Source organism: Ceratotherium simum, chromosome 30 (genome assembly GCF_057802395.1).
Source record: "Ceratotherium simum simum isolate JZ-2026a chromosome 30, ASM5780239v1, whole genome shotgun sequence".
NCBI classification, from domain to species: domain Eukaryota; kingdom Metazoa; phylum Chordata; class Mammalia; order Perissodactyla; family Rhinocerotidae; genus Ceratotherium; species Ceratotherium simum.
The window spans coordinates 4357668-4384456 of NC_141929.1; the positions used below are offsets into that span (position 1 = coordinate 4357668).

A 26789-nucleotide genomic window follows, 5' to 3' on the forward strand; every position below is an offset into this window, starting at 1 on the left:
CTCAACTCACCCTCAGCTCTTCGAGTCTTCCCATCTAAGACCCTAGATGTTTTGGAACAGACAAAAGCCAACACCGTTGTACCCTGTCTAAATTCTGACCCACAAAATCCATGAGCAAAGTAAAATGTTTTTGATACCACTAAGTTTAAGGGTAGTTTGTTACATAAAAAGAGATGAATAAAGCCATCCACGTCCCCGCAGACTCCATCTGCACTGAAAGGCAGCCCAACCAGGACAGGAAAGAAATATGCACACTTTCCTCTCAACGCCCAAGGTGGTTCAAATTGGATGAGGCACTGCTCATCCACAGACACACTGCAAGGCATAGTATCAGAGCAAATAAGTTTGGAAAACGCAGGATTAAATGAGTTTCTTACCGTGAGAGAGACTTTTTAATATGCCAATGCCCAGTGCGCATGTTCAAGAGGAAGATATAGATTATGAGTGAGTAGAGACAATTGCTGCTTCCTCCTACTTTTAGTAAAAGCAGCCAGACTTTCCACTGAGAAACCTCTCCTCCCCACTCTCAGCCCACTGAGCTATTAAAATTACAGTCTTCAGTTATAAATCATTTTTAGAAAGAATTTCTAAAAACTTCTGAGTAGTTGAGTCGCAAAACTTTCTATTATGAAGAGTCTGAATCCTCACACAAATAATTTCTTCCCGATAACCACAGTAGCTTCTTTGCAGAGACAAATTGTCCCTGTAGCACACAGGGATGCCTGCACAGCCAATCCCTTTCAGGATTCTCCCAGGATTCCCAGGGCCCAGCAGATCCTGTGGATGCTTAACCCAGGGATCATCATCTTAATCCATCTGGACATTACAGAGGAAAGAAAAAATTTTGCATCGCAGATGGATTTTGCAAAAATTAGCGCACTAAGTGGCAATCACTCAGAAAGTGATCATTGAAATATTTTAATTTCTTAAAATGCTTTTAAAATACAAAGAGTGAAGGCTGTTTTCCAGAATGTCACATCAGCCTGTTCTCACGAGCTGCCCTTCGGGTGCCAGAAGCTAATTGTCCAGAGGAGGGTCAACATCTCAAGTTAGTTCAGATCTAGGGCCCTGACCACCGTTTCTAGAACCCCCAGTCACTACTGATGCATCTTGTCCCTGAATTCCCTCCTCTGCAAAGGCAAAGCTCCCCCCCGCCCCCGCCCGAGGTCGCTGCAAGGAGTTGAGTGAGAAGGGTTTGTCAACGGTCTGCACAAGGGCGTCGACCTCTGGGGAGCAGCAGACTTCATCGAGTTTCCACATTTGGCCCTGAACCCACAGGACAGAAGAGGGCTTGCTTATAAACAAAACTCCTAGCTGCAGCGTGCGGGAATTGACGTGACTCACTGCAGGGATTTCTGGGACAGCCAGCGCTCCCCCGGCTGCTGCCTCCTCCCCAGGCCGGAGAACTTGAGCACTGCAGCCACGTCTCGTCAGCACGCCTCTCAGACTGAGCTGTCAAGCACAGGCCTGTGCCTCCGTCTCCTCACGTGTAAGCTGCAAACAGGACAGTCGCAGTCCCACCAGGCTCTGGGCTCGCCTGAGGCTGGAGAGCACGCGCATTGCCTTGCGGCCAGAGTGTGCTGGGTGACACGGCTCCGCCTGGGTTGGCCGGAGTCCATCTGATGGGCTTGTCCTGGGTTGTTCAGCAGGGAGCCCCATGAAGCAATCTCCATGACTGGAGACTGGGTGTCCCTCGTGACTTAAAAAAAACGGAGCACACGTCAGCTTTTAGAAAAGAGCACTTTATTTTAATAAAGAATAAAAGAGATCAATATACTTTTTAAATGGATACAAAAATAAATATTCATTCAGCATATGAAAGATGTGTGCTTTAACATTTCATTTGAGCAAGAGACTAAAGCCTATCGTTATCTGACAAAATTTCAGAAAACAGGTCTGTTATCCTCAAAAATGTAATGCTGGTTTTGTTGGCCAAAGAGGAAAAGCCACTTTCTTTTACTGGAGTTCTCCTATATTGTCATGTGAATTCAAACACATTCAAAGGCCCTCTAAGGATTGAGTCTTGCTCCGCGCTACACCCACACGCCTTCATAGCAGGAGCAGTGGGAAGAGTGAATGGGTCTTCCTAGGCTTTTCAGTTTTACATCAGAGACTCTTATGGTCACAAGGCCACAAGGCTGGCTGAGCTGAGGCAATCTTGTCCCCCAGACCCCAGCTTCTCCCACTTCTCAAAATGAGGGTCAACAGGCGAGGCCCCTTCCTGCCCTTTCACTGTGAGGTTGAGTCAGGGGTGGGGTGACCCAGGCTGGGTTATGAAGGAGAAAGAACAGAGACAAGACTCTCCTCCCCACCGCCCCTCCCCTAAGCTGCCCGGTGTCTCCGCGACCGCGGAACTGACTCAGCCACACCAACAAACAGCAGTGCTGGAAGGGGGCTGCGTAGGTGCTCAGCACGCACTGTCCAGGCCCAGTGTATCACGCAGGACACAGACGAAGAAGAGGCACCCCGATCTAGCAAAATACAATGGTTTTTTAAAAAACGATGTTCGATCCTGAGGTGATCGTACAGCGGTTGTGGAGGTGCACAGGCCTGGGCACTGGGGGGGGGGGGGGTCGGTGAGACCACGTGAACTGCCCTCACCATTAAGCCAAGCCACTGTTGTCAGCCTTCTGCCCTGGCTTTGGATTAATATCATGATTCAGGGCAAACATTTTGACACATTTTTGGGTAGTAAATGCATCCTATTTGCTAGTAAAGAGGGTAAGTTCTTCCTAGGCTAAAACTGGGACTTTCCAGTTTTCCAAGGGAATCCCATGTATGACTCTGTTGAAGAGCAGACTTTGGGGTGGACGGGCCATCCTGAACCTCAAGGACTAGGGATGGGAAGGCGTTCTCCCACCACGGCCCACCCCATGCCCAACGCAGGGGTGAGAAGCTAACACATCGCACCCACATCCCCAGCCACTCCAGCCGCACACCCAACACCACCGGCTGATGGATGGGTTGGCTGAATCAAAGCCACAATCAAAATGCTCGTACAATCCACATTATTTTTTGAACTTGTGGTTTATATCCCGCCCACTTTATATTAAAAAAAAAAGATTCAAAGCAGTTTACAAGAGGACATGTAAAATAGGACAATTAAAAGTATTTTTAAAACAGGTCAAAACCATTTAGAAAGAAGAAAAGAGAGGTGTCTGGGATGATTTAATTACAGAAATGAAAAAATAAATTTAGCTCTAAGCTTCCTGGCAACAAAGGCCCAAAGGGAAAAACATATTGTCTGAAGATCAAAACACACCGTGCACCTGGCGATGGAAAGGCTCTCCTGGTGCCTGAAGTCCAGGAAGAATATATGTTCTTCTAACAAGCCAAGAGTTTCAATTTCACTTATTAAAGGGAGGCTGATATCTAAGGATTTTCAAATCTTACTAACATGCTTAAAAGTAAAAAGACACTTCACATCCAATCAAGCATACGAAATCATAAATCTATAGCTTTAACAAAATATAAACACGAAAAGCAGTCTTCTGACAAGTTGATCTTAAAACTCCAAACTTCTTTACCGGAAGTAGCTATTTGCTAGTAAAATTGAATGTCTTTGGAAATATCAATTATCTCCAAATGCTGAAAGAATCATAGTAACTAATAATAATTTGGAAAATATGCAGGAAATACGTGTTTTAACCACAGGTGATAGCTGCAGCATCCAGGCCATTGGGTGTGAGTCTCAATGTTTCTATCTGAACAGCAGGTCTGTGACACACTTTGTTCTGGATGGCGAGTCCTCAGAGAAGGCCCTTCCTAAATTAAGGGCAGAGTACGGCGTCCCACCCCGGTCAGAGGGATCCACGTCCTTAAATAATTACGACAGTAATTGTAATAATGAAAGGCGAGACGTGCGTGGATGGGGTGCCCGAGAGAGAGACTTAAACAGTGATCTGTTGGTTTTCTCTGAAAAAGGGTCTCTGGTGTGAGGCACAGATATCTGGAAACATCCGGAAGACCTGGTCCGGCTGGGGCTCCTCGGGAGCCTGCATCATGGACCCAGCGCTGCAGCTCTTCCCAGCTTCTTCCACCAGCTGCCGGGCGTAGAGCTGCTCAATCTAGAGGGATGGTGCACAAGGTCAGAGACGGAGGTGGGAGGTGAGATGGGACTTTCTTTGACTCTAGCCAGGTTCTGATTACCCCAACCCAAAGCTATCATTCAGAAGCTCCACACGAGTCCCAAATGAATGGACCCAGAACAGGCAGATGCAAAGAAAAGGCAAGCAGTATTCCTTCAAAGACTCCTATATATACTCCCCCAATATTGTCCCAATCTGGCTAGCCCGTGTCCAGAATTCCACCATTAGAGTTTCATTCCTTTGACTAGAGTTAAATAAGGGCTTGCAAAGCCCTAATCTGTCACTTAGACCTTAAGGCAACTGAACAGGTGGAATCTTTCTGGAATGGAGGTTTTGATTTAAAAAAACAAAACAAACAGAAAAGGGAGGGATATGCATATTGTGAGAGTCCTGAAACACTAGAAGATGGTTCAGAGGTGGCAAGGATCCACTTCCCCACTTGAAGATCCCGCCCAGGCCTGCCTCTGCATGCAGGTGTAGCATCCAGTCCTGTTCTCCAGCCCAAGCATAAACAGGGGCCCGACGTGCAGCCAGGAGATCTGGCCACAAGCCCAGACGCTGCCCGTTCTCACCTGCACGAGAATGAGTTTGGAGCGCAAGGGGGTCATATCTGGAAACTCCTCTCCGAAGCACAGCACCACCCTGCTGTCGGGAAGCCGGCCTTGGCTGTTGTAGAACTGCTGCAGCTCTGTAAGACAGAGGGGGGCGTGTGGGCAGCTCCGGGCCTCATCACCCTCCTCACCCAGAGGACCCACGGCGCCTTCGCCCCTGAGTGCACCCGCCACCCCGCCCCACTCCAGGGCCCCTTCCCCAGGAGTTCTCAGGCGGGGTGGCAGGAGAGACCTGACACCAGCTCCCAGGCGGTGCTGCTCCAGGGCAAGGAGCAGAGGGCTGTGGGGGCAGAGGGGTAGCCGGCACGCAGCATGAGAGGGACTGACTTCAGACCTGCTGACCTTGTAGGAGGCACGCACGGGGGACCCCGATTCGCATGCCTCATGGGGCAATGACAGCCACCACACAGCCCTCCTTTGTGTGGCTGCTGTCCCCAGGACACATGGGCACGAGGACAGTGTGTCTCACAACGTGCACACCTATCCCCGGGGACCCTGCCAAGATGCAGATCCTGACCCTGGAGGCCTGGGGTGGGGCCTGAGACTTGGCACTTCTAACCAGCTCCCAGGGCATGGGGACAGCACACCACGGAGTTGCAGGGCGCTAAGTTCCTTAATCCTCCCGACAGCCATGCGAGGAAGGTGTACCTGCACCCCCATTCTACACACGGGGAGGTCGAGGCACAGACAGCTTCCCCAGGATCGCTCAGCGAGAAAAGCGCAGAGCCGGATTCAAAAGCAGGGGCGCCCCTCCTGCACCCTGTGCCCCTTGCTCCTCCAGGGCCCTCGCTGGACTCGAGGGGCGAATGGCACACGGGGAGGGGCGTGACCTTTCAGATTAGGGCAGCGGCAGCCGGTGGCACAGACCTCGAAAGAACTGGCTGGTGTCGAAGACCTTGACCACCTCGTCGCGCTCCAGCTTGTTGGGCCTGTCCTTGCACAGCACGGCGTTGCCGCTGTAGAACACGCGGCCCTGGCACAGCCGCTTGACCAGCACGCCCTGCCGGCTGCTGTGCAGCAGCACGCCGCGCTCCAGGTGCCCGAACAGCTTCCGCGTCACCTGCCTCTGCCGCTCGCTGGGGATGGCGTCGGCCGGCGGGAAGCGCACCAGCTCCAGGCCCTCGGGTCCGTACAGCTTGGCGCTGGGCAGGCCCGGCTGGCCCAGGGACAGGCGGCAGCCCTCGGGGCAGGTGGTGGTGGTCTGGCCCACCAGCTTGCCCCCGTAGTAGAAGCTGATGACCATCTGGGAGAAGGCTGCAAAAAGAGGGGGATGGGTCAGGGGCTGCGGGAAAGGGGAAAGGGGGCTCTCTGGTCCTTTCTGTGCAAATGCCCAGAGCCTTTCTTTCTCCCAAATGGGGGCTTAACTTTCTGTGTACCTGGGACCTCTTTGGCAGTCTGGGGAAGTTCACGCACCCCTTCTGAAATAATGTTTTTATAAGCAGGAATACACACACAGTTCAAAGAAACAAATGATTCAAAATATCAGAACTGTTACCATGTTCTCCACACTTCTGGGGAAGGTCTCTAACTACCGTAACTTACAAGTTGTGCTGAGGGTAAAGGATGTTTTGACAACTTATTTTCTTAGGAAAATAGTTCCATCTCACTGGCACTGGTACAACACCGTTATACAATGTTATATACCCCATATATTTTTATATATACATAACATACCATGTTATACTATAGATATATACTGTTTCATATACTATAGAACAATGTGGCCTGCCCCCCGCCTTCATAATGGAAGGAAATGCTAGATTTGAATTCCAGGTTAGTACAAACAAAGATGTCATCTTTTTCTTGACAAATTCACAATCCCCTTGGGGTTCCCTGGATTTCAAATTAAGACTCTCTCCAAAACCCTTCATCCAAACCTGTTCTCAGGAAAGAGTCTGAAAACACTCCAATTAAGGCAATGTTTCCCAAAATGTGCTACACATAAGATGATGGGGGGGGCCACAGCATTGAATAAATGAAAAGATTATCCCATTTTTAATATTCTCTCAATCTCTCATCACCTCAAAAAGAAAACCCCCCTTTGGCACTGATGGATCTGTAACACCTCATCCTGACACCCCCCTTTAAGCAAAGGCTGAGAGCAGGGGCTCCGAGCCTCGGGCAGGTGGGAACATCCCCAGAATTTCCACAATGTGTCTGGTTTTTGCTGCATTCGTGTCGACCTCTGACTTCCTACTTAGAGCAAGAGGCACCGGTTCTCCTTTTGCAGGCAGTGATAGCTGGTCCCCATTTAAAATAAACTTCAGTTTTAAAAAGTGAGATTTAGAGAAAAATACGATGTTTACAGTCCAGGTGGTACACAGATATGAAAAAAGACTGCAAAGGTGAGGCTCAAGTGACTACAGTTTGGGAACCTCTAAACTAAGGTACGAATGAAGACAACAGCTAAATTTGGGGATGCTCCCAGAGGAATCTGCATTTTAATGGCCTTAAACTATAAGAATTACACACACTATCAATGAGCTTGGTAGTTTGGGGTACCTTCTAAGTGCCCCAGACCAGTGCAGGGCTGCCCCCTGGAGCCACATAAGCTGTGAACTGCCCAACTTCATGGTGCCCCTAGAGTTGTGCAGTGCTGCTGTGCACTTATAATTCCTTGGACCCTCCCACTGGGCTCTGCTCCAGAACATTTGCTCAAATAGTAAGACTCCCTGCCTACTGTTCACAGGCTCCATTTTCTCCCATGTTGGAGTTAAACGGCATTCTAAAATCATGCAGGGTTGAGAGTCAGAGGTTCAGATGCCTGAGTCCAACTCATATTATTTGGGGACACTGGGGCCCAGATGGGGTCAACGGCAGGTAAGCAGCAGCACCAGCATCTGACCCCACGTCCCATCATTCCCGTCCCCATCCCCCGCCACCCCAAGTCTGTAACGTCTTCATCACCCGATGATCTGACACACTTCAACCCTTCACTCGAGAACAATTCTGAACTTTGTCCCAAATGAATGAAACGCTCCAGATGACTCTGTCGCCACTCTGCCCCTCTGCCTTGTCATGGCTGAGGCCTTAGCTCATACTAGCGCCTCTTGGTCATGTGAACTGGCTGCTTCAGAGGCAGCAGCAGAGAAAGCGCCCAGAGACGCCCAGGTGGGCCATCCTAGTGTCCCCACTCCCAGGGACAGCTCGAGCCTAGGGAACGTTAGAGCTGGAAGGGCCTGAGCAACGACTCACCGCACCCTCCAGGTGAGCAGTGAGATCCACGGAGGAGAAGCGACTCACCAGGGCTGCCAGGTAACTCAGGGTGGCCCTTCTGCAACTCTAAGGGCCCTGCAACCCCATCCTGCTCCCCACATAGCCACTCGCCCACCAAGGACAGCCCCGCTGTAGGGCAGAGCAAAGATGCCAGGAGGACAGACTCGGAGCCCGACCCCCTGATGTGTAAACTCCAGCTGTGTGACCTGGGGCAAGCAGTTTCACCACGCTGTGCCTCAGTCTCCCCATCAGCAAAGTGGGATAATAACAGCACCCACGTCACCAGGCAGCTGCGAGGACTGCACGAGCTTGTATTTGCACTCGGCACACGTCAGTGGCACAGAAGCAGTTATTACATAAACCGGGGCAACAGGACAAAAGATCAATACACAGACGAGACCCCTGAAGTTATAAAGCGCAGTCGCCAGTCTACGCAGTATGGACCAAGTGCTCCCAGTGCTCTGGACCTAGGAGCACACCTGATCCTCACACCAACCCCATGAGGTAGAGACCATTAGCAACTATGCCCATTTTCCAGGTAACGAAACTAAGGCACAGGCAGGTGAAGGCGCCTACCCGCAGTGCCTGGATGTGCCCCTGCCTCCCCGGCAGGCAGCTCCACATCTGCGTTCTTAAGCATGAGCCACACCATCAGGTCCCAACACCGCCCTTCACCCCATCATTTCACATGCACACAGTCAAGAGCACAGACGGCAGCACAGTCGAGTTTGGATCTGCCAGCACAGCGGGCATTCTGAACACCACCTCTTTAAAGGGGAAGATTTCACATAAAAATCCAGACCTCTGGCTTCTCGAGAAAAGTGCGGAAATGGAGCCTGGCTGGGTCTGTAAGCCCGCAGGGCACTCACCACCGCTGAGCAGCCCAGGGAGCCTGGGCTCTCCACTCGGCCACAGTCTCCACCACTCCCTGCTGTCTTTCACCAGCCCATTTCACTCAGCACCTCGTCCCTTCAGGGTGAAGCACCGCGGACCCCTGACATCAACTTATTTACACAGAGGGGGTGTGTGTGAACTGAACAGAGGTACCACAGTCCCCCAGTTCTGGAAGAGCGTTTCAGGATTTTCTGTGCGTGAGGCAGTGGCTGAGCCACCTCCCCTGCTGTGCGCTGAGACAGCTCTGGGATCACCGAGGAAACTTCCTCCTCAGATCACGCCTTCCCTCACCCTGTGCCCGGCCATTCCCCTGCCCCCAGAAAGCATCCGTCAGCAGACTCCCCAGGCCACGGCCCAGAGCTAACCAGGTCAAAGGCCAGGTCCCATGACCCAGGCCTCCTGGAGCTGGGCCTCGGGGAAGCATGGCAGCCGCCCAGCGGAGGGCAGTCTCAAGAACAGGCGTGAAGCCAGGCCCCAGGGTGCAAACCCAGCCACGCCGCTTACTAGCTGTGTGACCTTGGGTGAGCAATGGAACCTCTAACTCTTAGCTTCCACCTGTGGAGCCGAGTTATGACAGGCCCCAGCCCACAGGGCTGCTGTGCAATGGGTAAGAGCTCTACGAACAGGGCGGGGCACTGTTTTCTTTATACCTTTCTTGCCTGGGTGAGAGCCTGCTTCCACCACCCCAAAAACACTCATCCGGAGAGGGCCTGGGCCAGGACACTTCTGTTCTCTGAGCCCCAGTTCCTCCTCTGCACCAGGAGGCCCCAGAGCCCCGCGCCCTGACGCTCTGTGGCCCATCTTGGTGAGTCAGGCTGGCGGCTTCTTGCAGAGCCGAGGAGCCACTGGGGAAGACATGCCATCAAGGAGCCTGAACATACATTCCAGGGGCCACTGGCAGGAGCACAGCTCGAGTCCCCAGAGTAATTAGACAACAACACAGCACAGAGGCCACCTCTGCCCGCAGGTGCAGACCGGACAGGCCTGAGCCCATATCCCACCTCTACAGCCCAGAAGCTGCATAACCCAGGGCTTCTGAGCCTGTACAATGGCAACAATGATGGCAACGGCCTAGAGGTGGTGGGAAGACGGAATGAGTCTCAGCATTGATCCCGGCACCCAGTTAGCATTCAATAATGTCAGACACCACCGTCATCACCATCATCACCACCACCATCAACATCATCACCACCATCAACATCGTCACCATCACCATCGTCATCACCATCACCATCATCACCATCATCATCGTCACCATCACCATCATCACCATCACCATCACCATCATCACCATTATCGTCACCATAATCATCATCATCACCATCACTATCACCATCACCATCATCACCATCACCATCCTTACCATCACCATCATCGTCAGCATCATCATCATCATCACCACCACCATCACCATCCCCATCACCATCACCACCATCGTCACCATCACCATCCTTACCATCACCATCATCGTCACCATCACCATCACCGTCCCCATCATCATCGTCATCATCATCACCATCATCACCATCACCATCCTTACCATCACCATCATCGTTACCATCACCATCACCATCATCATCATCGTCATCATCACCATCATCACCACCATCATCATCATCACCATCATCACCATCACTATCAACATCATGATCACCATCACCATCATCAGCATCACCATCACCATCATATCATTATTATTGTTATTAGCATCATTATCATTATAAACTTGGGTGTGGGAGAGAGTAAAGGAAACCGACACTGGTGACATTCATTGGCCAATTACATCCCTACCAGAAAGTTCTAACAAGACCTGTTTAATCCTCACAACACTCCAGTGAGGTAGTTGTTGTTATTGCTCCTACTTTACAGAGGAGGAGCCTGGGGTTCCAAGTGGTTCAATTACGCCACCTGGGGTCACACAAAAGGGGGAGAGCTGGGCCTTGAGCATGTCTGTTTCCACCCTCTTTCTCTTGCATAGTTACACCTGCAAAGAGCTCTTTGGATCTATTTATTGGTCCAATCCAAGAAGAGGCTCAAAAAGGCCAGCAACTTCATTGCTCCCAAATCAAACAGTGAGAAGGAGGAATTGGGTTCCCACCTTCCAACACCAGGCTATGCTCATCCCAGGACCCTCACAAGCCCACACAGGTCCTTCACGCTCTGTCTTCAAAGAGCACCCAGGCCCCCTCCCCACCCAGCCCAGAGCACCTCGTACCTGAATGGTGTGGGTCATAGGAGGTATACCCCGTCACCAGCGACAAGCCTGCTAGATAAAGAAAAGCAGATTCAGACCAGCCAGAGCCAGTTGTGTGCGGTGAACCAAGCCAAACGCTCCCTCTCCAAAAGTTTCTTAAAAAGCCACACATGGCGTGCTCCTGAGGCCCAGCCACAGGCTTCCGCTAAATTCGGTGTTTTTCCCTCCCAGCTCGGCGACCCATGTTTCATAAACGCAGAAAACCTCAACCCAACCAGCATGAGGGGGCGGAGACTTCCTCTGAGCTGTGGGATTTCTGACCATGTGTCAGTGTGACACTGTGGGGCCACATTTCCTTCCCGCCCAAGGGCCTGCTCCTGAAACATCACTGGACTACGCGCCCCCATTCAGGCCTTGTCTCTGGAGGGGAGCCGAGGGCCCGAGCCAGCTTTCCCAGAAGTGTTGCTGCAACACTCCCCCAGGGAGAGAGGGGCTCTCCCAGGGCCCCTCAGTCAACACTGCCACCCCACAGCCCGGAAACCTTTGAGGCCGGCTGGGCCGGCTGTCATCTCCCAGTCTCCCACAGGGGACAGTGGGGAGAGGCCAAGGAGGAAACAAGGTGCTCGTGCTCACAGAGGGAGGGCTGGTCCAGGCACGGGGGAGGGGAGGGTCAGAAGCTAAGAAAAGTGTGAAGGCCTCATTCAGCCCTCATGACCCCTGGGGCAGGTCCCGGGGTCTCCACTTCATAGAAGAGTAAATTGAGGCTCAAATAAGATAGGCAGCTTCCTGACATGGGACTCAGATCCAGGGCTCAGAGTGAGCAACTGCCCATGCCAGGCCCGAGCTCCCCTCCTCTCCAGATGCCTGGGCCATCCTTGGCTCTGAGGGGGCCCCTAATGTCCTAAGAGACTGGCTGGTGAACCTATCGGACCTATGACCTCCACGGCCGAGAGCTGCACCCTCCCCTGGTCTTGGAGAAGTTCACCACACTCCCTCCCCTCGACCTCCAGGAGCATGGGGGGAGAGCGGACACCTCCCATGGGAAGAGCATGTGTGTCTTCCTGGGAGGCAGCGCCTAATGGGGCTAATGGCATGGCTGGGCTCTGCCCTCGTGGTTGGAAACCGGGCACCTCTCTGGGCTCAGTTACCGTCCATAAACAGGGATCAGAGTAGTACCACCGCCCTGGGCTGCTGTTAGGCTGACAGGAGTGAAGGAGGAGTCCTGGGCTCCAGCGCTCACCTGCGCTGGGCTGCTGTGTCCACCACTCTGGGAGGAGCTGATTCCTGCAGGCCTCTGGTGGGGAGGGACTCCTCTTGACCATCCCCATGTAGTCGTCCACGGAAGGCTGTGCAATCAGGGGCAGGAGAGGAAAGCAGAGCGGTCACTGAGCGTCCAGAGCGGGACTCCAGTGTTTGTGAAGACAAAGGGCTTATACTTAACTAAAACCACATCATCTTCTCTATTTCCTGAGACAAAAGGAAAACGACCCTTTGCATCTTGAAAGATCCAGGACAATCAATCCACCAGGCTTAGTGATCAGACCACGTGAGCAAACGACCAGCCCCTCCAGGGCTGCTAATAAGTTTACTGGCTTTTTACGTGGAACCGCCTGTCGCAAAACCAGACGGCCCGGTCATCCGGCTGCCCTGATGCCCGGAGAAGTGGAGAAGTCCTGGGACGCCAGTGACCAGTGACTCTGCACAAGCTCTGCCGTGCTTTGGCCAATCTCACTCAATACGCCATGTCTGTTTTCCATCTCTGACCCATTCCTTAAAGGAGGTTGATAACTCCAATTAGGAAACGCTTTGCAATCTGCTTTTCCCGTGATCCCAGCGTGCCAATCCAATGATCTCACCCTCTTAGCTGTGTCGGGACAAAAGCCTTGAGTGGAAAATGGGACACTGCTGGAGAGTCACGAAGCCAGGAATTCAGCCGGTCTGAGCCAGAGACCGCCGGAAGCTTAACAGCTGCCATCTGCAGGAGGCAGGCGGCTCCCGGAGGTTCCACTGCTACCTGTATCCTCTGACAGCCAAGCTACTCCTAAGGACTCGATTATTGCCGTGTTGGTATTAAGAAGAACTTCCATCACACCCAGACCACCTTTTGTGAGGGCCATGTGGGAGTATTTTAGCTATGCAATGTCTACCTTGAAATATCCATAAAAAACATAGGAAAGAGGCTAAAGGTAGAAGAACATGCATCCAAATAGCTAAAATTGGTACTCAAAAACCCATGTGTTTTGCCCAAGGAGACCCCATTAAGCCTTTACTTATAGCCTATAAACTGTGGGTTTATGTACAATTCTAACAAGCTTGGTTATCTGGCTTTCTGGCCCATCAAGGACTAAAAGCTGCATATTAGGAGACAGGCAGCCCGCCAGCCATGAGAGCCACCAGCACAACAACCCACGTCCTGGCAACAGCCCCACGCAGCAAGGGAAGTGTACACTATGTCCGCTGCAGCCTGCCTGCGAAGGCCAGGGAATACACGATGCAATTTCAAAGACTGTCATTCGAAATGTTTACCATATGAAAAGTTCAGAGCTTGAGGAAACTTCACTGACGCAGAGCAGGCAGCTCAGCCCCAGCCCTCGGGATGAAGGAGGGGATACAGGTGAGGGGGTGAACAGATGGTGGAGGCTGGCCTCAGGAGGTGGCACAGTCCTTGCCTTCCATCCGTCAGGGTGCAGGCGCCGCGTCCTGGGACAGCCAAGGTCCTGCACCCCTTGGCAGGGCAAGAACGATGCCACTGCCGCCAAAACACATGCAGCTGCTGCTGTCGGGGCCAGACCCCCGGAAATGCCGTCCCCACTTACCTCCTTGATCAGCTCGTCGATTTCAGAGCGCCCACACTCCATCTCCGCGACTTCATTCACACAGCCAGGGGTCACGGCGCCTAACTTGCCTACGGAAAACCAGACAAGCGCATGACAAACGGCACTGAGGCATCACCATCACCGAGGCCATAAGCAGAGTTTTCTTTAAATGCTGAGGTGAAGGAAACAAAATTCAATGAGTGTCTACATTGGTTTGGGAAAGGCCTAGATATTTTTTTCCCATGCTTCTTCAGCCATCTGATCAGCAAAGTCAAAAGAGAGAAGTTGGTCGTTGCTGTTTCTAACACTCAGAGGACAAAGAGCACTCTGGTCTCTTCCTTCTGTGTGCCAAGGTCTAAAATGAATTCCTATCAGATACCCTCACCCCAGGCGTTCGCCACCCTACAGAGGCTACACTTACAAGCTGGGGCATTTGAAGACACCCAGAGATTTCCCGGCAAAATGTGTTTGCAGGTTGGAGTCTTTTTTTCGAGTTAATTGGCAGGAAATCTCTTTTTGGCCTTTCCAAATACACATCTGTACACACACACACACCACGTACACACACAGCACACCTTAGAGACCGGCCTTCACCAGGAGCTTCCTGAAGGCACCTGAGTGTTTCCACAAGTGCCTGGACCAGGCTCCTTTCTCCCCCTCGGGCCTCTTCCCCGGCCAGAAACTCCCTCATGGAGTCCACCAGGTGAGACGTGTTCTGCCCAGCGGACACTGGTCTGTTGGAACGCATCAGTCCAACCATCTACAGAGCTGACCCATCGTTTCATCCTGCCTGAATCTTGATTCCATTTTGATAGATTCAAGAATTCACTGAGAAGCTGTTGGCGGGGGAAGTAGGGGGCAGGTGGGGCACCCTCACTGTAGCCTGCAAACCACTGAAGTACAGAGCAGAATGGGTCCATTTAGACCTTATGCAAATACAGCGTTTCTGTGCCCCCTGAGAACCTGCTTCTTCTTTAACATCCACCCTTGCAGGTGATGCGGGCTGCACCCCACACTATAAACAAGCTAGGGTCACCTGCCAGTGCAAGCTTGGCTGATCCTGGGGGAGGGGGATGAACAGAAACTTCTCTATTCCTTCAAATCACAATTTACTTTGTGATAATGAAAAATTATCCAAAACTGGGAAATAAGGCAGAAAGATGACTGCTCAGCCTTTCAAAGCCATCCCAGAGTATTCTCTGAGAGGTGTCCCCCTGAGGGTCATGTGATTCTCCAGGGGAAGGTCAGTTTGTTTGACTTACTATTGACTATCGATTAGAGTTTAGACTCAATAAAGTCAGGGGTTAATTTACAGACAATCAAGCTATAAATGACCAGTAGAACAGATAACCCCCGGACTGTGGTTGTACTGGCTGGGTCGGACACTCACTGGTTTGCTCAGCTGCCTGTCTTTCAGTGACCACAGAGCAGTGTCTCATATTCTCTGTCAAACAACCTTTGCCACCATGTTGGCTCCCTCATTAATGAGTTAAATGACTGTGACCCAGGCTCACTGTATATTTGTTAGAGTCACAATTTTAACTTTTTTTTAATTATACATCAACATTTTCAACCTCCCCATAGTGGGAAGAGCTCAAACTCAGAATTTCTGCACAGCCCTAAGCAGTCTCTGAGGGTTCTATTTCTTTCAGGCATTACTGGACTACCAATAAGATTTTAGGGGGAAAATGATGCTGAGCGAATATTCTAACTGCTACATCCAATGGCTAAGAAAACCAATGTATCACAAGAATTTTTAAAGCGGTGATGGTAATTAGATTTTATCTCATGGGCCAGCTCTGATTCACAGCAGCTGCATAGCACACCACTCTGAAAAGGATTCTGAGGCCAGATATGAGCTCAAAACATTCCGACTGATTAGTGATGTCTGAACAGAGTGCAGGATGCAGGACTAGGGGATGTGTGGCAGGCTTTGTTATTCCTGCTTTAATCTCTTCACAAATGCTTTCTTGGGATTTTAGAGCTGGAAGAGACTTCAGCTAGTATCACATCCCGGAGTTCCCAAACAACAATCAGGATCTAACAATATATCGAGGCATCTCCAGCAATGAAGCCAAGAGTGCCAGCAGCTGCAAATTCCTTCAAGAACTTCATCCTCAACCCTTATCATCCACCCTTTCTTTGTCCTGCTGATTTTCCCCCAGCCTCCTCTGTGAGTTGCTAAAAAACAAAAGGAACTCCTGATCCACACTGTCGGAGGGTGCTCACTCCTGTCCACTCCTGTACTGAGCCCATGGAGGTCCTGCAGCGTGTTCCCGGTCTCACAGTCAGGAGCCGCAGAGCTGGCTGCAGCCCAGTCTCCCCGCCCTTTCCTCCCATTGGCCGCCTCTCACTCAACTGGAGGCTGCCACTTGGTCAGCAGATGGTGGGTGAGGTCAGTGGAAAGAGGCCTCACTATCTGCTTACACAAAGGCGAGAGCTATGTTGTTTAGCTAACACTACTCGTCCCAGACCCTGTTGGCGGCGACTTCAACCCCAGACCAGGGCCCTCCGGTGGGGCTGCAGGCCGGGCCACCTCTGTTGGGCTGAGTGCCCGTAAAGGATAGTTACATTTTTGCTCTTCCTCGGGGACGATGCGGTAAACTTTGTATGGCTCGGAAATGTCCAGCTGGGACCGGTCTGTCACTTCCTCAAAATCTGGGCTCTTGTTCAAAGCACAGCGTAGCCTCGTCTTCCAAGTGGCTGGTTCAGCTTTGTCCCCTTCCTTAAACTTCCCTTTAAAAACTGCCCAGGCCTGAAGGAAGAAAAAGAAGCACATGAAATACACAGTCTGCCTCGAGACCACCGATATCCACGGCCATGGTCGGCGCCAGCACATTCTCGCCCTCCTGAAGGTCATTTTTGGCTGTCAACTCTCATTCAAGCAATTTCAGGACTTAGAGACCTCAGTCAGACCACTTTCTTTGCCGGACGTGAAAAGATCCGGGGCAGGAAGGGCTTCCCCCAAGATTGCCCAGCTGAGCTGAAATTCGAACCCAGGTCCAAGGCTCCTCTCACACACACACACACACAGACACACACACACACACGCACAGACACACACAGACACACACACGCGCGCACACACACACGCACAGACACACACACACGCACAGACACACACAGACACACACGCGCGCGCGCACACACACGCACAGACACACACACGCACAGACACACACAGACACACACACACGCACACACACACGCGCACACACACACACGCACACGCGCGTTGGATCTGCCTCTTGACAAAGCCTTCCCTGGACCAGAGGCCCAGGAGGAGCCTGAGGTCAAGCAGCACAAAGAGGAAGTCGCACATGGTTTCACTAGAATGTTCAAAACAAAGAACAACTTGTTGCTTTTTCAAATCAACCCCTAGCTAAAATTTAGCATGAAAAGGGAACATTTGCAAAGTCTGAATGTGGTCATCCACTGCCCTGCTACTTTTAATAGAAATTTTGTTTTGCATTTTGGCATTTATTCTAACCCTCCCTGCCCCCACCCCCACCCGGGGCGCTGTTTAAAATGCAGTGAAATGTTCTCCCTCTCTGTCGGGTTTTCACAGCTCTGTTTTCTGACCTCTCCAAACCTTAGGGCCTGAACCAGGACCAGAAATTCAAAGCTGGAAACTTAAAGTCAAAATGTAGAATGGGGCAGTACTAAAAAAAAAAAAAAAATCAAACATGTAAATGGGGATGTGAACAGTTTTAAGATTTCAAAACTGGAATACAGACACACCCATTAGGAGGTCCCTACTGTCAGGTGAAAATAACCTTCGGTGTTAAGCAAAGTCAGACACGTCTTCCAGCCTAAAACAATATGACATCTGGAGGGAATCCTCAGCCCTCACTCAGGAAAATGCAATTCCAGAGGTAACTTTCCCAAGGTGACCCAGTCTGGAATTAAGCGCCAGCTATCCTGACTTCCAACCCAATGGAGCTCCCTACAGCAAGCGTTCTCAAGCTCAACGCACACGCCAACATCCTGGAGAGCTCGTGAAAATGCAGATTCCTGGGCCCTGCCCCTCAAGATTCTCATTCAGTAGGTGTGGGGTAGGTCTGGGAATCCGCATCGTTAGCCAGCATCCCAGTGATTCTGACTTAGGTGGCCCAGAGGCCACACTTCCAGAAGCTCCATAACCCCATGAGTCACGGCTCCATTGCAAAGTCTCAGCTTCTTTCCCGGCACGTAAGACAAGACCTCACAGCCCAGGGCCAGCGCTCTCTCCTCTATTGAGGCCCTGAGCTCAGATTTTGCATCTCTGCCTGAGGTAAAGAAACTAGAAGAACATTCCTATTAATGAGCATGAGCAGTCATTTCCTTTTCTGACATAGATGCAAAACTCCCCTGTAGAAATATGTTTAAAAGTAAATAGTTTTCAATCCTTTCCAATCATTTATTAACTGCATCACAGATCATGTATTGATTTACTTTTTTTCAAAGAAATATAAGAGCATGTACACATTGAACAGTAATTTCAAATTTTTATTACGTGAAATCAGAGTTTCTCCACCTTGGCACTATTGCCATGTGGGGTTGGATCGTTCTTGGGGTAGGAGCTCTCCTATGCATGGACAGATGTCTGAAAGCACCCGGGCTCTGCCCACAAGATGCCAGTAGCACCCCGACCACACTGTCACAACCAAAAATGTCTCCAGACATTGCCAAGTGTCCCCAGGGGGTAAAATCGTGACACGCACACCCCTATTTGAGAACCACTGGGTTCATCCATATTACAAATGGACCTGAGGAGCACGGATGGGGGCAATGTAAGGACCAGCTGGTATTCATCCGGGGCGGGCACAGCCTCCGGGGCTCTGTCGTCATCGCTGGTTCATTCAAGGCTCACACTGGCCCCGTGGAGACAGCCAGGACATCCACAAAGGAAAGAGGCCCGTGCTCAGGAAGCGCCTGGGCAGCCTCAGGTACTCTGCTTCCCACCTGCCCTGAGCCCTTTGGGGGCTCTCTGGCCGGCTCTAAAGTATCAGCTTAGCTGGCCGATTTCTCAAGACCCTTCTAGAGCCAACACTAGACAGAACAGAGTGATCCTGAGGCCCCCCAAAACAGCCTGCACCGTGACGCGCGTCTCCTGTCCGTGTGCTGCTCTGCACTCTCAGCAGCAGCCAGCACGAACCAGGACCACCAACTCGTCCTGCTTGAACATTATTGTCTCATCTTGTGTTTTAAAAATCAAATGCTATTTTTTTCCTCGAAGGCCTACTGAATTTGAAATATCTGTGCTACTAAGTCAGGTCTGGTTCATGAAGGCCTATCACGATGCCCAGTCAGTGAGAGGAGAGACAGCCAGGGAATCAGAACCTCGGTCAACCAGACCTTACCCCTCAACTTTACGACAAGGAGGCAAAATACTTTCTCAAACACAAACATGAGCAATATTAGGGCCCCAACAGTATACATAGGGATGGTACACAATGAGCTAATGTCTTTGTTTCCTTTTTTTTTAATTGAAGCATAATTGACATACAGTATTATATTAGTTTCAGGTGTACAACATAGTGATTCAAGCTAAATGTCTTTTTCAATCTCCCCTCTCTGGTCTACACCAGGAAGCTGACCTCAGAATGATGCTGCAGACAATGAAGGATCCTCTGGTATAAGTGGCTTCTCATGATCCACTTACTAAGGCAGCAAAACAGACTATTTTTTTCTTAACTCATAAATGAAAGATTTTCTATGACTGTTGGAAACAAAATGGTTCTCTATTAACCGGAAATCCCTAAGATGGCTCCATCTAACCAAGGCATGACGGCTGACTTCTCCCAACAGCAAAGACACACTCGTTCAGCGGCGCACAGACACGCCCCCGAGGATGAAGCGAGCAAGCGCAACTCAGGGAAGTGCCACATGGTCCTTCCCATCTGTGTTTTCACCAGCCCAGTCTGTTGCCCTCCCCGCGGCCGCTCAGCTCTGGGTGGGCACCCGTGTCTCCCTCCCGCCCCATTCCTGCTGAGATTGTAGACTCATTTCAGATTGCCACATTGAGCGACTGCGTAATCAACGGAAACATTGGGAATCTTGCACATTTTTCTCAACGCTGTTGAAACGGCCATGAAGCACATTGCATAAGTGCACAAATCTGGGGCTTTACTTCACTGCCTCCACAGCATAAGCTGGAGCAGGGGCAGGGAGCAGGGAGAGGCCTTGCATCTCGGCCAGCAAGCCAGGAGCCAGGGCTATGCAGCCTGCTGGTCCAGCCCCTCTGCTCTCCTCCTAAAGGCTTCACTGACGGTCGCCCTGCGACTGTGCCCTCAGCACCCCACGCCTCTGCTTACAGCTGTCCATCCTGGCCATGGTCAGCTCCCGGTGGGGTTCTCAATGGGGAGGGGACAGTGTGGCCCTGGCGGGGGAGGCATCTAGCAATGTCAGAGGCATTTCTGGTTGTCACACAGGGGAGAGGGTACTACTGGCATCCAGTGGGTCGAGGCCAAGGATGCTGCTGGACATCCTACAGTCACAGGACGGACCCCCAACAAGGAAGTATCTGGCCCTAGACGTCAACAGCGCTGAGGCTGAGGAACCCAGGCTTACAGCTGTCTATAATCTGGAATTCGCAACCAACTGGGTGGGACTTGGGCACTGTTTGAATTTAGCCAGAGTCATTCCCAAGAGAAGTCCACCATGATGCCAGAGGCAAAAACCTTCCACCAGAGAGGACTCCAGAACACCACCAAGAACGAAAAAGGAGGCACCAGCACTGCAAAAACCTGCAGTGTCCAGGCTCCTGCCCCGGGTCCTTGATGGGAAGAAACCTGCCAGATGTGTGGGCCACATGGGGCCCCTTGAAGGTGAGTGCAAAACACCCGTATGTGCCCATCTTTTTTGGAAAGGGCCATTAACTGGCATTAGACTCTCAAAGAGATCCGTGACCCCGGATTACAGAATTAACAGAATTGCTAAAGTGTGCAGCCCCATTGCAAATGTCCGGCAGAGACTTGAAGGCCTGAAATGCCTCGTAAGCCAACTTTGCCCTATTCATGCTCTACTCTGGGGCCAAGGTATGATCTTTTGTCATTTTCGTTCTTTCATATCAGAAGACAGTCGTCCCTGGCATAGAGTCTGGCACTGCACTGGGTCCCCCACGCCTCGGCCCGCCTCACTCATCCATGGTCTTGGGTCTAATTCTTGCCCTCCACAACTCAGCCTCCCTCCTGTCCCCCACACTCACTCTGCCCTCTCTACCCCCAGCCCCCAAATGCCCACAGAACAAGCACACACAGCAGCAGTTTGCAATCTCGGCTCTGAGTCAGACCAGCTGGGCTGTGTCTGTTTGCAAACATGGAAGCCTGGGCTCCCCCTGACCAAGGGTCCCAAACCTCCCAGGGTGGAGCCTGCGCTTCTGGAGCCTTACAGAAGCCCACAGAGGACTCTGATGCCCCACAGGGGACTCTGAGGACCCACATGGGATTCTGATGACCCACCAGGAACTGTGATGACCTGGCTGGGCTGCAGAGCTGGGCTGCCCTGGCTCCTGGCTCCTCAGCCTGGATCTAGATGTAACGGTAAGAAATCTGTTCATCAGAACCGCTAGGGGTTGGGTGCAGAGGCTCATGGTCAGGCTGCCTAGGTTCAAATGCTGGCTCCATCATCCAAGAGCTGTGAGATCTTGGACAAGTCACTTCTCTCGGTGCCTCTACAGAACAAGGACAAGGCCGGCACCTACTGCACAGGACCGTGTGAGAGGAGAACAAACAAAACACACAGGGCCAGGCCCGGCACAGAGCAAGCTCGCAGCGCTGGCTGTCACGATGCAGGTGGGAGAACTAAACAGCAAGGCTCCCATGCGTGGTGACTTATTACTCTCAAGGGAGGCAGGACTATTTCAGACACGTGCTGCAGGTTCAGGACGTCCCACGTGACCCGGGCCCAGAAGTCAGGGCAGACGGCATCTTTCCCATTTGAGCAGAAGTAGTAACTTTGAAAGAATGATGACTTAAACCTTGCCTGGAATTCTAAATGGAATTTAGATGGTAGCCCAGAGGATAAAGTCTTAGTCTAAAGGCCTCAAAACAGTATTTTCTCTCCGCATTTGCTAGTCCTCGTGCCAAAGAAACGGGAGGTGAAGGAAGTGCCCTCAATTTCCTCCTTGGAAAAATGCCAATGATACAACTGACCCTAAAAGTGATTAAATCATATAACAGATGGAAAATCACCCAAAAAATATTTTTGAGACACATTCAGCATTCAATCAATGCTTGTTTAAAACAAGTGGGTTAATTTTCAAGGTTATAAGAAGACGCCACCCCACACCTCCACCAGCCGCCGAGGGAGGCAGAAACTGCGCTCGCTCCGGGGGAGGGGGCTCAAGTCCTTACCTTGAAAATGGAGGCATCCACTTCCTGATTATAATCTTGTTTGCCAGCGTGTTTCCAAGGGATCCGGAACATGCTCTTCTCATCGTTTTCCCAAATCAGCCCTGGGTACATGTTGCTGTCGATTTGCTCGATCAGCCACTGCCGCAGCCGCCGGCCGCCGTTCCTGTCACACATCCTTGGAAAGAAGGAAAATGTTCCGTGATATTACAAATATTGTCTCATTAATCACAGCAACCCATGGCCTTAGCCAAGAATTGCTAACAGGAAAATCAGAGAGTCACGACACAGGTGCCGCGTGGGGGAAACCCACAGCTCCAGGAACTCTGGGCCACCTGCCATGAGAGGACAAGGCTCGCCTCCAGGACCACAAACCCCTGAATGGAAACTACAAGCTCCCTGGGAGATCTGCAGCTGCCCGCCAGCCAGATGTTGGCCCCACCTAAGGTTCCGGCTGTGCTCTTTCCAGCTTTCACCCCACACTCCAGTTCAGGCAAACACAGCCACATCTAACAGCATCTTTCCATTTTTAGCACAAGATGAAGAAAAATCACTTTTACATTTTCAGGTCCCTTCAATGAGCAGCCCATCATCCAAGAGCCAATTCCACTAGGTGATGTCCAATTTGAGCACTGTTAAGTGAGCAAATATGACATTTGTGCTCTCCAAGAAAGAGGAAATCCTCAAGGCTATCCCTTCCAGATTGTTCCTTCACAGCTGGTTTAGTGATAAGAGCATGAGTTTGGGAATGAGACACAGCTGGGGTCCCATTCGAGTGCCGCCATCTCTCAGCTGGGCGACCTTGGATCCTCACTTGGCCTCAGTGCGTCAGCGACGCTGGCTGAAACGTGGGGCTAACTGTCGGTACTTGGAGTCACTGTCATGAGGACTCAGACGACATGCAGAAAGCACCCAGGACAGGGCCTGGACCTTGGAACATTCTCTCTGAACAACAGACATCGTTACTATTGTCCCAACTTTCTTCCTCGGGAACGTATACGACCACTTGGGAGACAGTGGACAAGACTGCGGAAATCCACTGTGGCTGCAGAACAGAGTGAAGTTAGCTGGGCTAGACTCTTCTAAAAGGCACAGAATCTGGGGACCTCGCCATTCCAGGCACCCAAAGACATCCTTTGGCAGAACTTTCTTGCCAAAGCAGGCAGCTTTCCCGACAGCCCAGAGAAAGAGAGAGAGCGATCACGCCAGGCCGACTCACAGCCCACACTTACAAGAAAGGGGTGGAAATCCCCTAGGCAGTTGGACAGACGCCCACCCCCAAAAAAATACATTTCTATTCTTCCAGTTAAAATCTGACCTCTTCAGGCAAACAAGTTTGAAACAGTCAGCAGTGACAAGACACAAGTCCCCAAGCATATGGTCACATCCAGAGTCACGTGGTCCATAAAGTAAGAAATACGTGTTTTGGAAACTCCAGCTACACTGGAGGTGGCTGTGGGCTTGGAAAGGGGGTCCAGGTCCCAGGGAGAAAGAGGTGAGGTCTGACGAGGGCCAACTGTAACTTTTTCACCCAATAAGCCCAGCTGCCCACTTGTGGATTTAAAAGGGGCAAAGTGTGGGAAATAGAAATTGGACTTCAATTTGGAAACTACAGACTCCAGCAAAGGCTTTTCTCTAATTAGACCTCAGCAAAGTCACCTGAACTGCTCTGAGGCTCTCCTCATCTGAAAAGTGAACGGACCCCAAGCGCCCCAGATTCTAACATGGTCCCTTATGTTTATAAATGAAAACGGACAGATTGTGGAGGGGCACCCAGTGAGAGAAATGAAACGACACCACCAAGCACCCCCCAGAAAATAACTGAGCCGGGTACAGATTCCTACGGATCTTTCCTGAAGGCAAGTCAGGAGATTCTCCCCTTGCTTGAGGAATGAGCTGCGTAGAGGAGGGCGAGAGAGGCCAGAGGACTGGGGTCTGCAGATCTGTCAATTAAACGAGATGTTCCCATTCCTCAGCATCTTGCTCAGCCCCTTAGTCCAGGTTCGTAAAGTCGAGTCTGTGCTCCAGGAGCCTCCTGATGTGAAAAGCAAAATTTTGTTTGCATGGGCATTTTTCTAGAAAGCAGGTCGACACCATCTCACCAGGATTTCTAATAAATTCATAACCCCAAAATTGTTAAGGACAACTGTCTTGGTGATTTATAAGAAATAGAGAAAAGAAAGTAAAAGAGATGGCATGGAAAGGAAGAGTGAGTCACAGAACACGAAAGCTGGAAAATGCTTTAGAAATCATCTAATCCAGCCCCTCATTGTTCACAAGAGGAAAAACTGAGGCCCAGAGAGACACCCCAACCCCCAGGCCCGCCAGCATGGTCTGATTCCACTCCTTCTGCAGAGAAGAGCAATGGAGCACAGGGACAGCCCCACCTGAACTCTCCCTGAGACCACCTCCAAGAGTCTAAGCAGCATTACAAGCCTAAGATTCTATTACATGATGATCCATAATGATTTATTGAACACTAACAAATTAATTCCACCAAATGCCGAGCCAGGAAAAATTTATAAGCCCAGTCACATGTTTATAACTTCCTCTTCCTTGATTTTTAGGTAATAATTCTCTTTACGGGCCGAGTCCTATCTGGAGCTAATCTGCATCCCTATAAATGGGTCCGGGGGTCAGGCTTCCCAGGCGGGAGGTGATAAGAGGCTGCCCTGGGCCCACCCAACCCGGAGTCCAGGATGCACCTGAGAAGTGGTGCAGGACTCACCTTCTCCCACCCTCAGAGCCCCTGGGCATTTGTCCTGGCCGCCACAGACCTCCATCCCCAAAGACCTAAAAGCATCAAAGCTGTCTCTCCCTCCCGCCTCAATCCTCCTGAAAAGACTAAACCACCCCTAAATCTTTTCACGGAGGAACCTGCCATAACCCAAAAGGACACGCTCAGAACCATCGTGTAAGTACCAGCTCCTAACCTAGGTCAAACAAAAGTGTATATCCCCCATGTGTTGGGGGGATAGGTTAAAATTCTGGAAAATTCAGTCTCCAGTTTCCACTCATAAAGCACTTCCCAGCTCTGCGGAAGGAACATATCTGGCCCTTAGAAACTCTGCCCTTCGCCTTAGGGCTCATTTTACAGCAGAACGCTCTGTGAGCTGGGACTCCTACACAGACTTTCCTGCCCGGGACGACTAGGCTATGATGGAAGCAAATTACCTCAAACCCACTCAGAAATCTGTCATCAATCAGAACAAAAAAATCCAGTCTGCCCCCTTCGCAGAACGCCGCTGGTTACCAGGCGGTGTCACAGCGTCGCCCTCCAAGCGTGACTCCATGCGGTGGGATCCGAGCGGGACCAGGATCAGGTCTTATAATAAAGGAGTCAGTGTTTCCCTACATTATATGAGCCATTCTAAACTGTTGCATGCAGACCAGATTTTTTTTTTAAGGAGATTCTTTTTAAGCACAAGACATTCTTTGAGAGCAGCCACAAGGATCACCGACTTGGGCACCCCGTGTGGATTCAGGAGAAACAGGAGGGAAGGACACAGAGACCCCGCCCGGCCCGGAGACGGGGCGGCCGCTGCGCTCGGCTGGCCGCCGTCTGGCCCACCCGCCCAGGCCCCGGCTCCGGCCCCTCCCGCCCCGACCCCTACCGCCCCGGCCCCTACCTGCCGCCGCGCCGCCCGGCCCGCCGCCCGCCTTCGGCCGCCGCCCGCGTTCCCACGCTCGCCGCGCTCCAGTCTGCGGCCGCGCGCTCGGGAGCCGCCGCAGGTTTAAGGGCGGGGGCGGGCCCGGCGCGCGGAGCGACGGCCGCGCGGGCCAATGGGCGCTGGAGGGCCGGCGGGGCCGCCCAATGGGCGCGGCCGCCCGCCCGCCTTCTTCGAAGCGCCGGCTTTCCGAGAAATCACTTTGCGCAGAGGCGGCGGTGGCCGGACGGTCCGGGCGTTTTCCGCGTCCGCGCCGGGGGTCCCGGAGGCGGCGCGGGGCGGGGGTGCCCGCAGGAAGTCCCGCGGGCCGCGGGGGCGTCCGCCGGCCCAGGTCAAGGTCCGGACGGATGGTGGGTGTCAGATGGCAGAGGTCGGGGCCGAAGTGGAGGTCACATAGCGGAGGTCAAGGCTGGGATGGTGGGGGCCCAGAGGTCAATGCTGCAGACGGCCGGTGGTCCCCGCAGAGTGACCCCCGGGGACCCACTCCGGCCTGATCAGGCAGTCATCTCAGCGAGTGTGGCCGAAGCCCCTGGAGCTGCGTGGGAGGAATCCCCATCCCGACGAAGCCCCTAGTAACGTGTCCAGACAGTAGCTAACCGTCCACCCGAGATGTGATTGCGGAAAGGACCGGCCACTTACAGCCGGGTCCTAGATGACCAGTCACCTGCGATTGACAGAAGAAAATGCCCAGCTAAAAACGTGTCTGAAGCCCCTGCCCTCTGAAAATCAGAAATAAAAACATGTCTAGCATGTTAGTGCTACAATGTCCAATTAGGGAAATTTTCACCATAAATTCTTTTCCCCAGAAAACATCAGTGGTGTTGAGGAAGGGTACCCAGTGAGTCTGTGTCTTCAGTTCCCAGCCTCTCCTGGATGTCAGCTGGCATTTATTCTAAGTATGGGAGAAATACTGGTGAAAGCAAGTCCTGGAAAAAGACGCATTTTCCTATGTTCCATTCGTGGGGTCGC

At 51.8% G+C, this 26789-nt stretch overlaps 1 protein-coding gene across 3 annotated transcripts; it reads right to left on the reverse strand.

Annotated features, from left to right (window-relative positions):
* Positions 1-1726: 1726 nt before the first annotated feature.
* IRF8 (interferon regulatory factor 8) lies at positions 1727-25834 on the reverse strand. Of its 3 annotated transcripts, none has more exons than XM_087419835.1 (9): positions 25782-25834; positions 22156-22330; positions 16391-16574; positions 13820-13908; positions 12244-12349; positions 11025-11072; positions 5567-5953; positions 4661-4776; positions 1727-4067 (listed from the first exon to the last, which is right to left on the reverse strand). In XM_087419835.1, exons 2-9 carry the CDS (start codon positions 22327-22329, stop codon positions 3891-3893), a joined length of 1281 nt encoding a protein of 426 aa, XP_087275961.1. In that variant the 5' UTR covers position 22330; positions 25782-25834; the 3' UTR covers positions 1727-3890. The 3 variants fall into 3 exon arrangements, with proteins under 3 accessions (XP_087275961.1, XP_087275960.1, XP_087275962.1); XM_087419834.1 differs by having other exon boundaries at positions 11025-11075; XM_087419836.1 differs by lacking the exons at positions 22156-22330; positions 25782-25834 and adding an exon at positions 16725-17008 and having other exon boundaries at positions 11025-11075.
* Between the last annotated feature and the right edge of the window lie 955 nt (positions 25835-26789).

Coding starts and splice junctions, on each gene's coding strand:
- IRF8 (XM_087419834.1), bottom strand. CDS start 22,329: ATGTGTGACAGGAACGGCGGCCGGCGGCTGCGGCAGTGGCTGATCGAG. Junction 11,076..12,243: donor GACACAGCAGCCCAGCGCAG/GTGAGCGCTGGA, acceptor TTCTTTATCTAG/CAGGCTTGTCGCTGGTGACG. Junction 4,068..4,660: donor CCAAACTCATTCTCGTGCAG/GTGAGAACGGGC, acceptor CCATCCCTCTAG/ATTGAGCAGCTCTACGCCCG.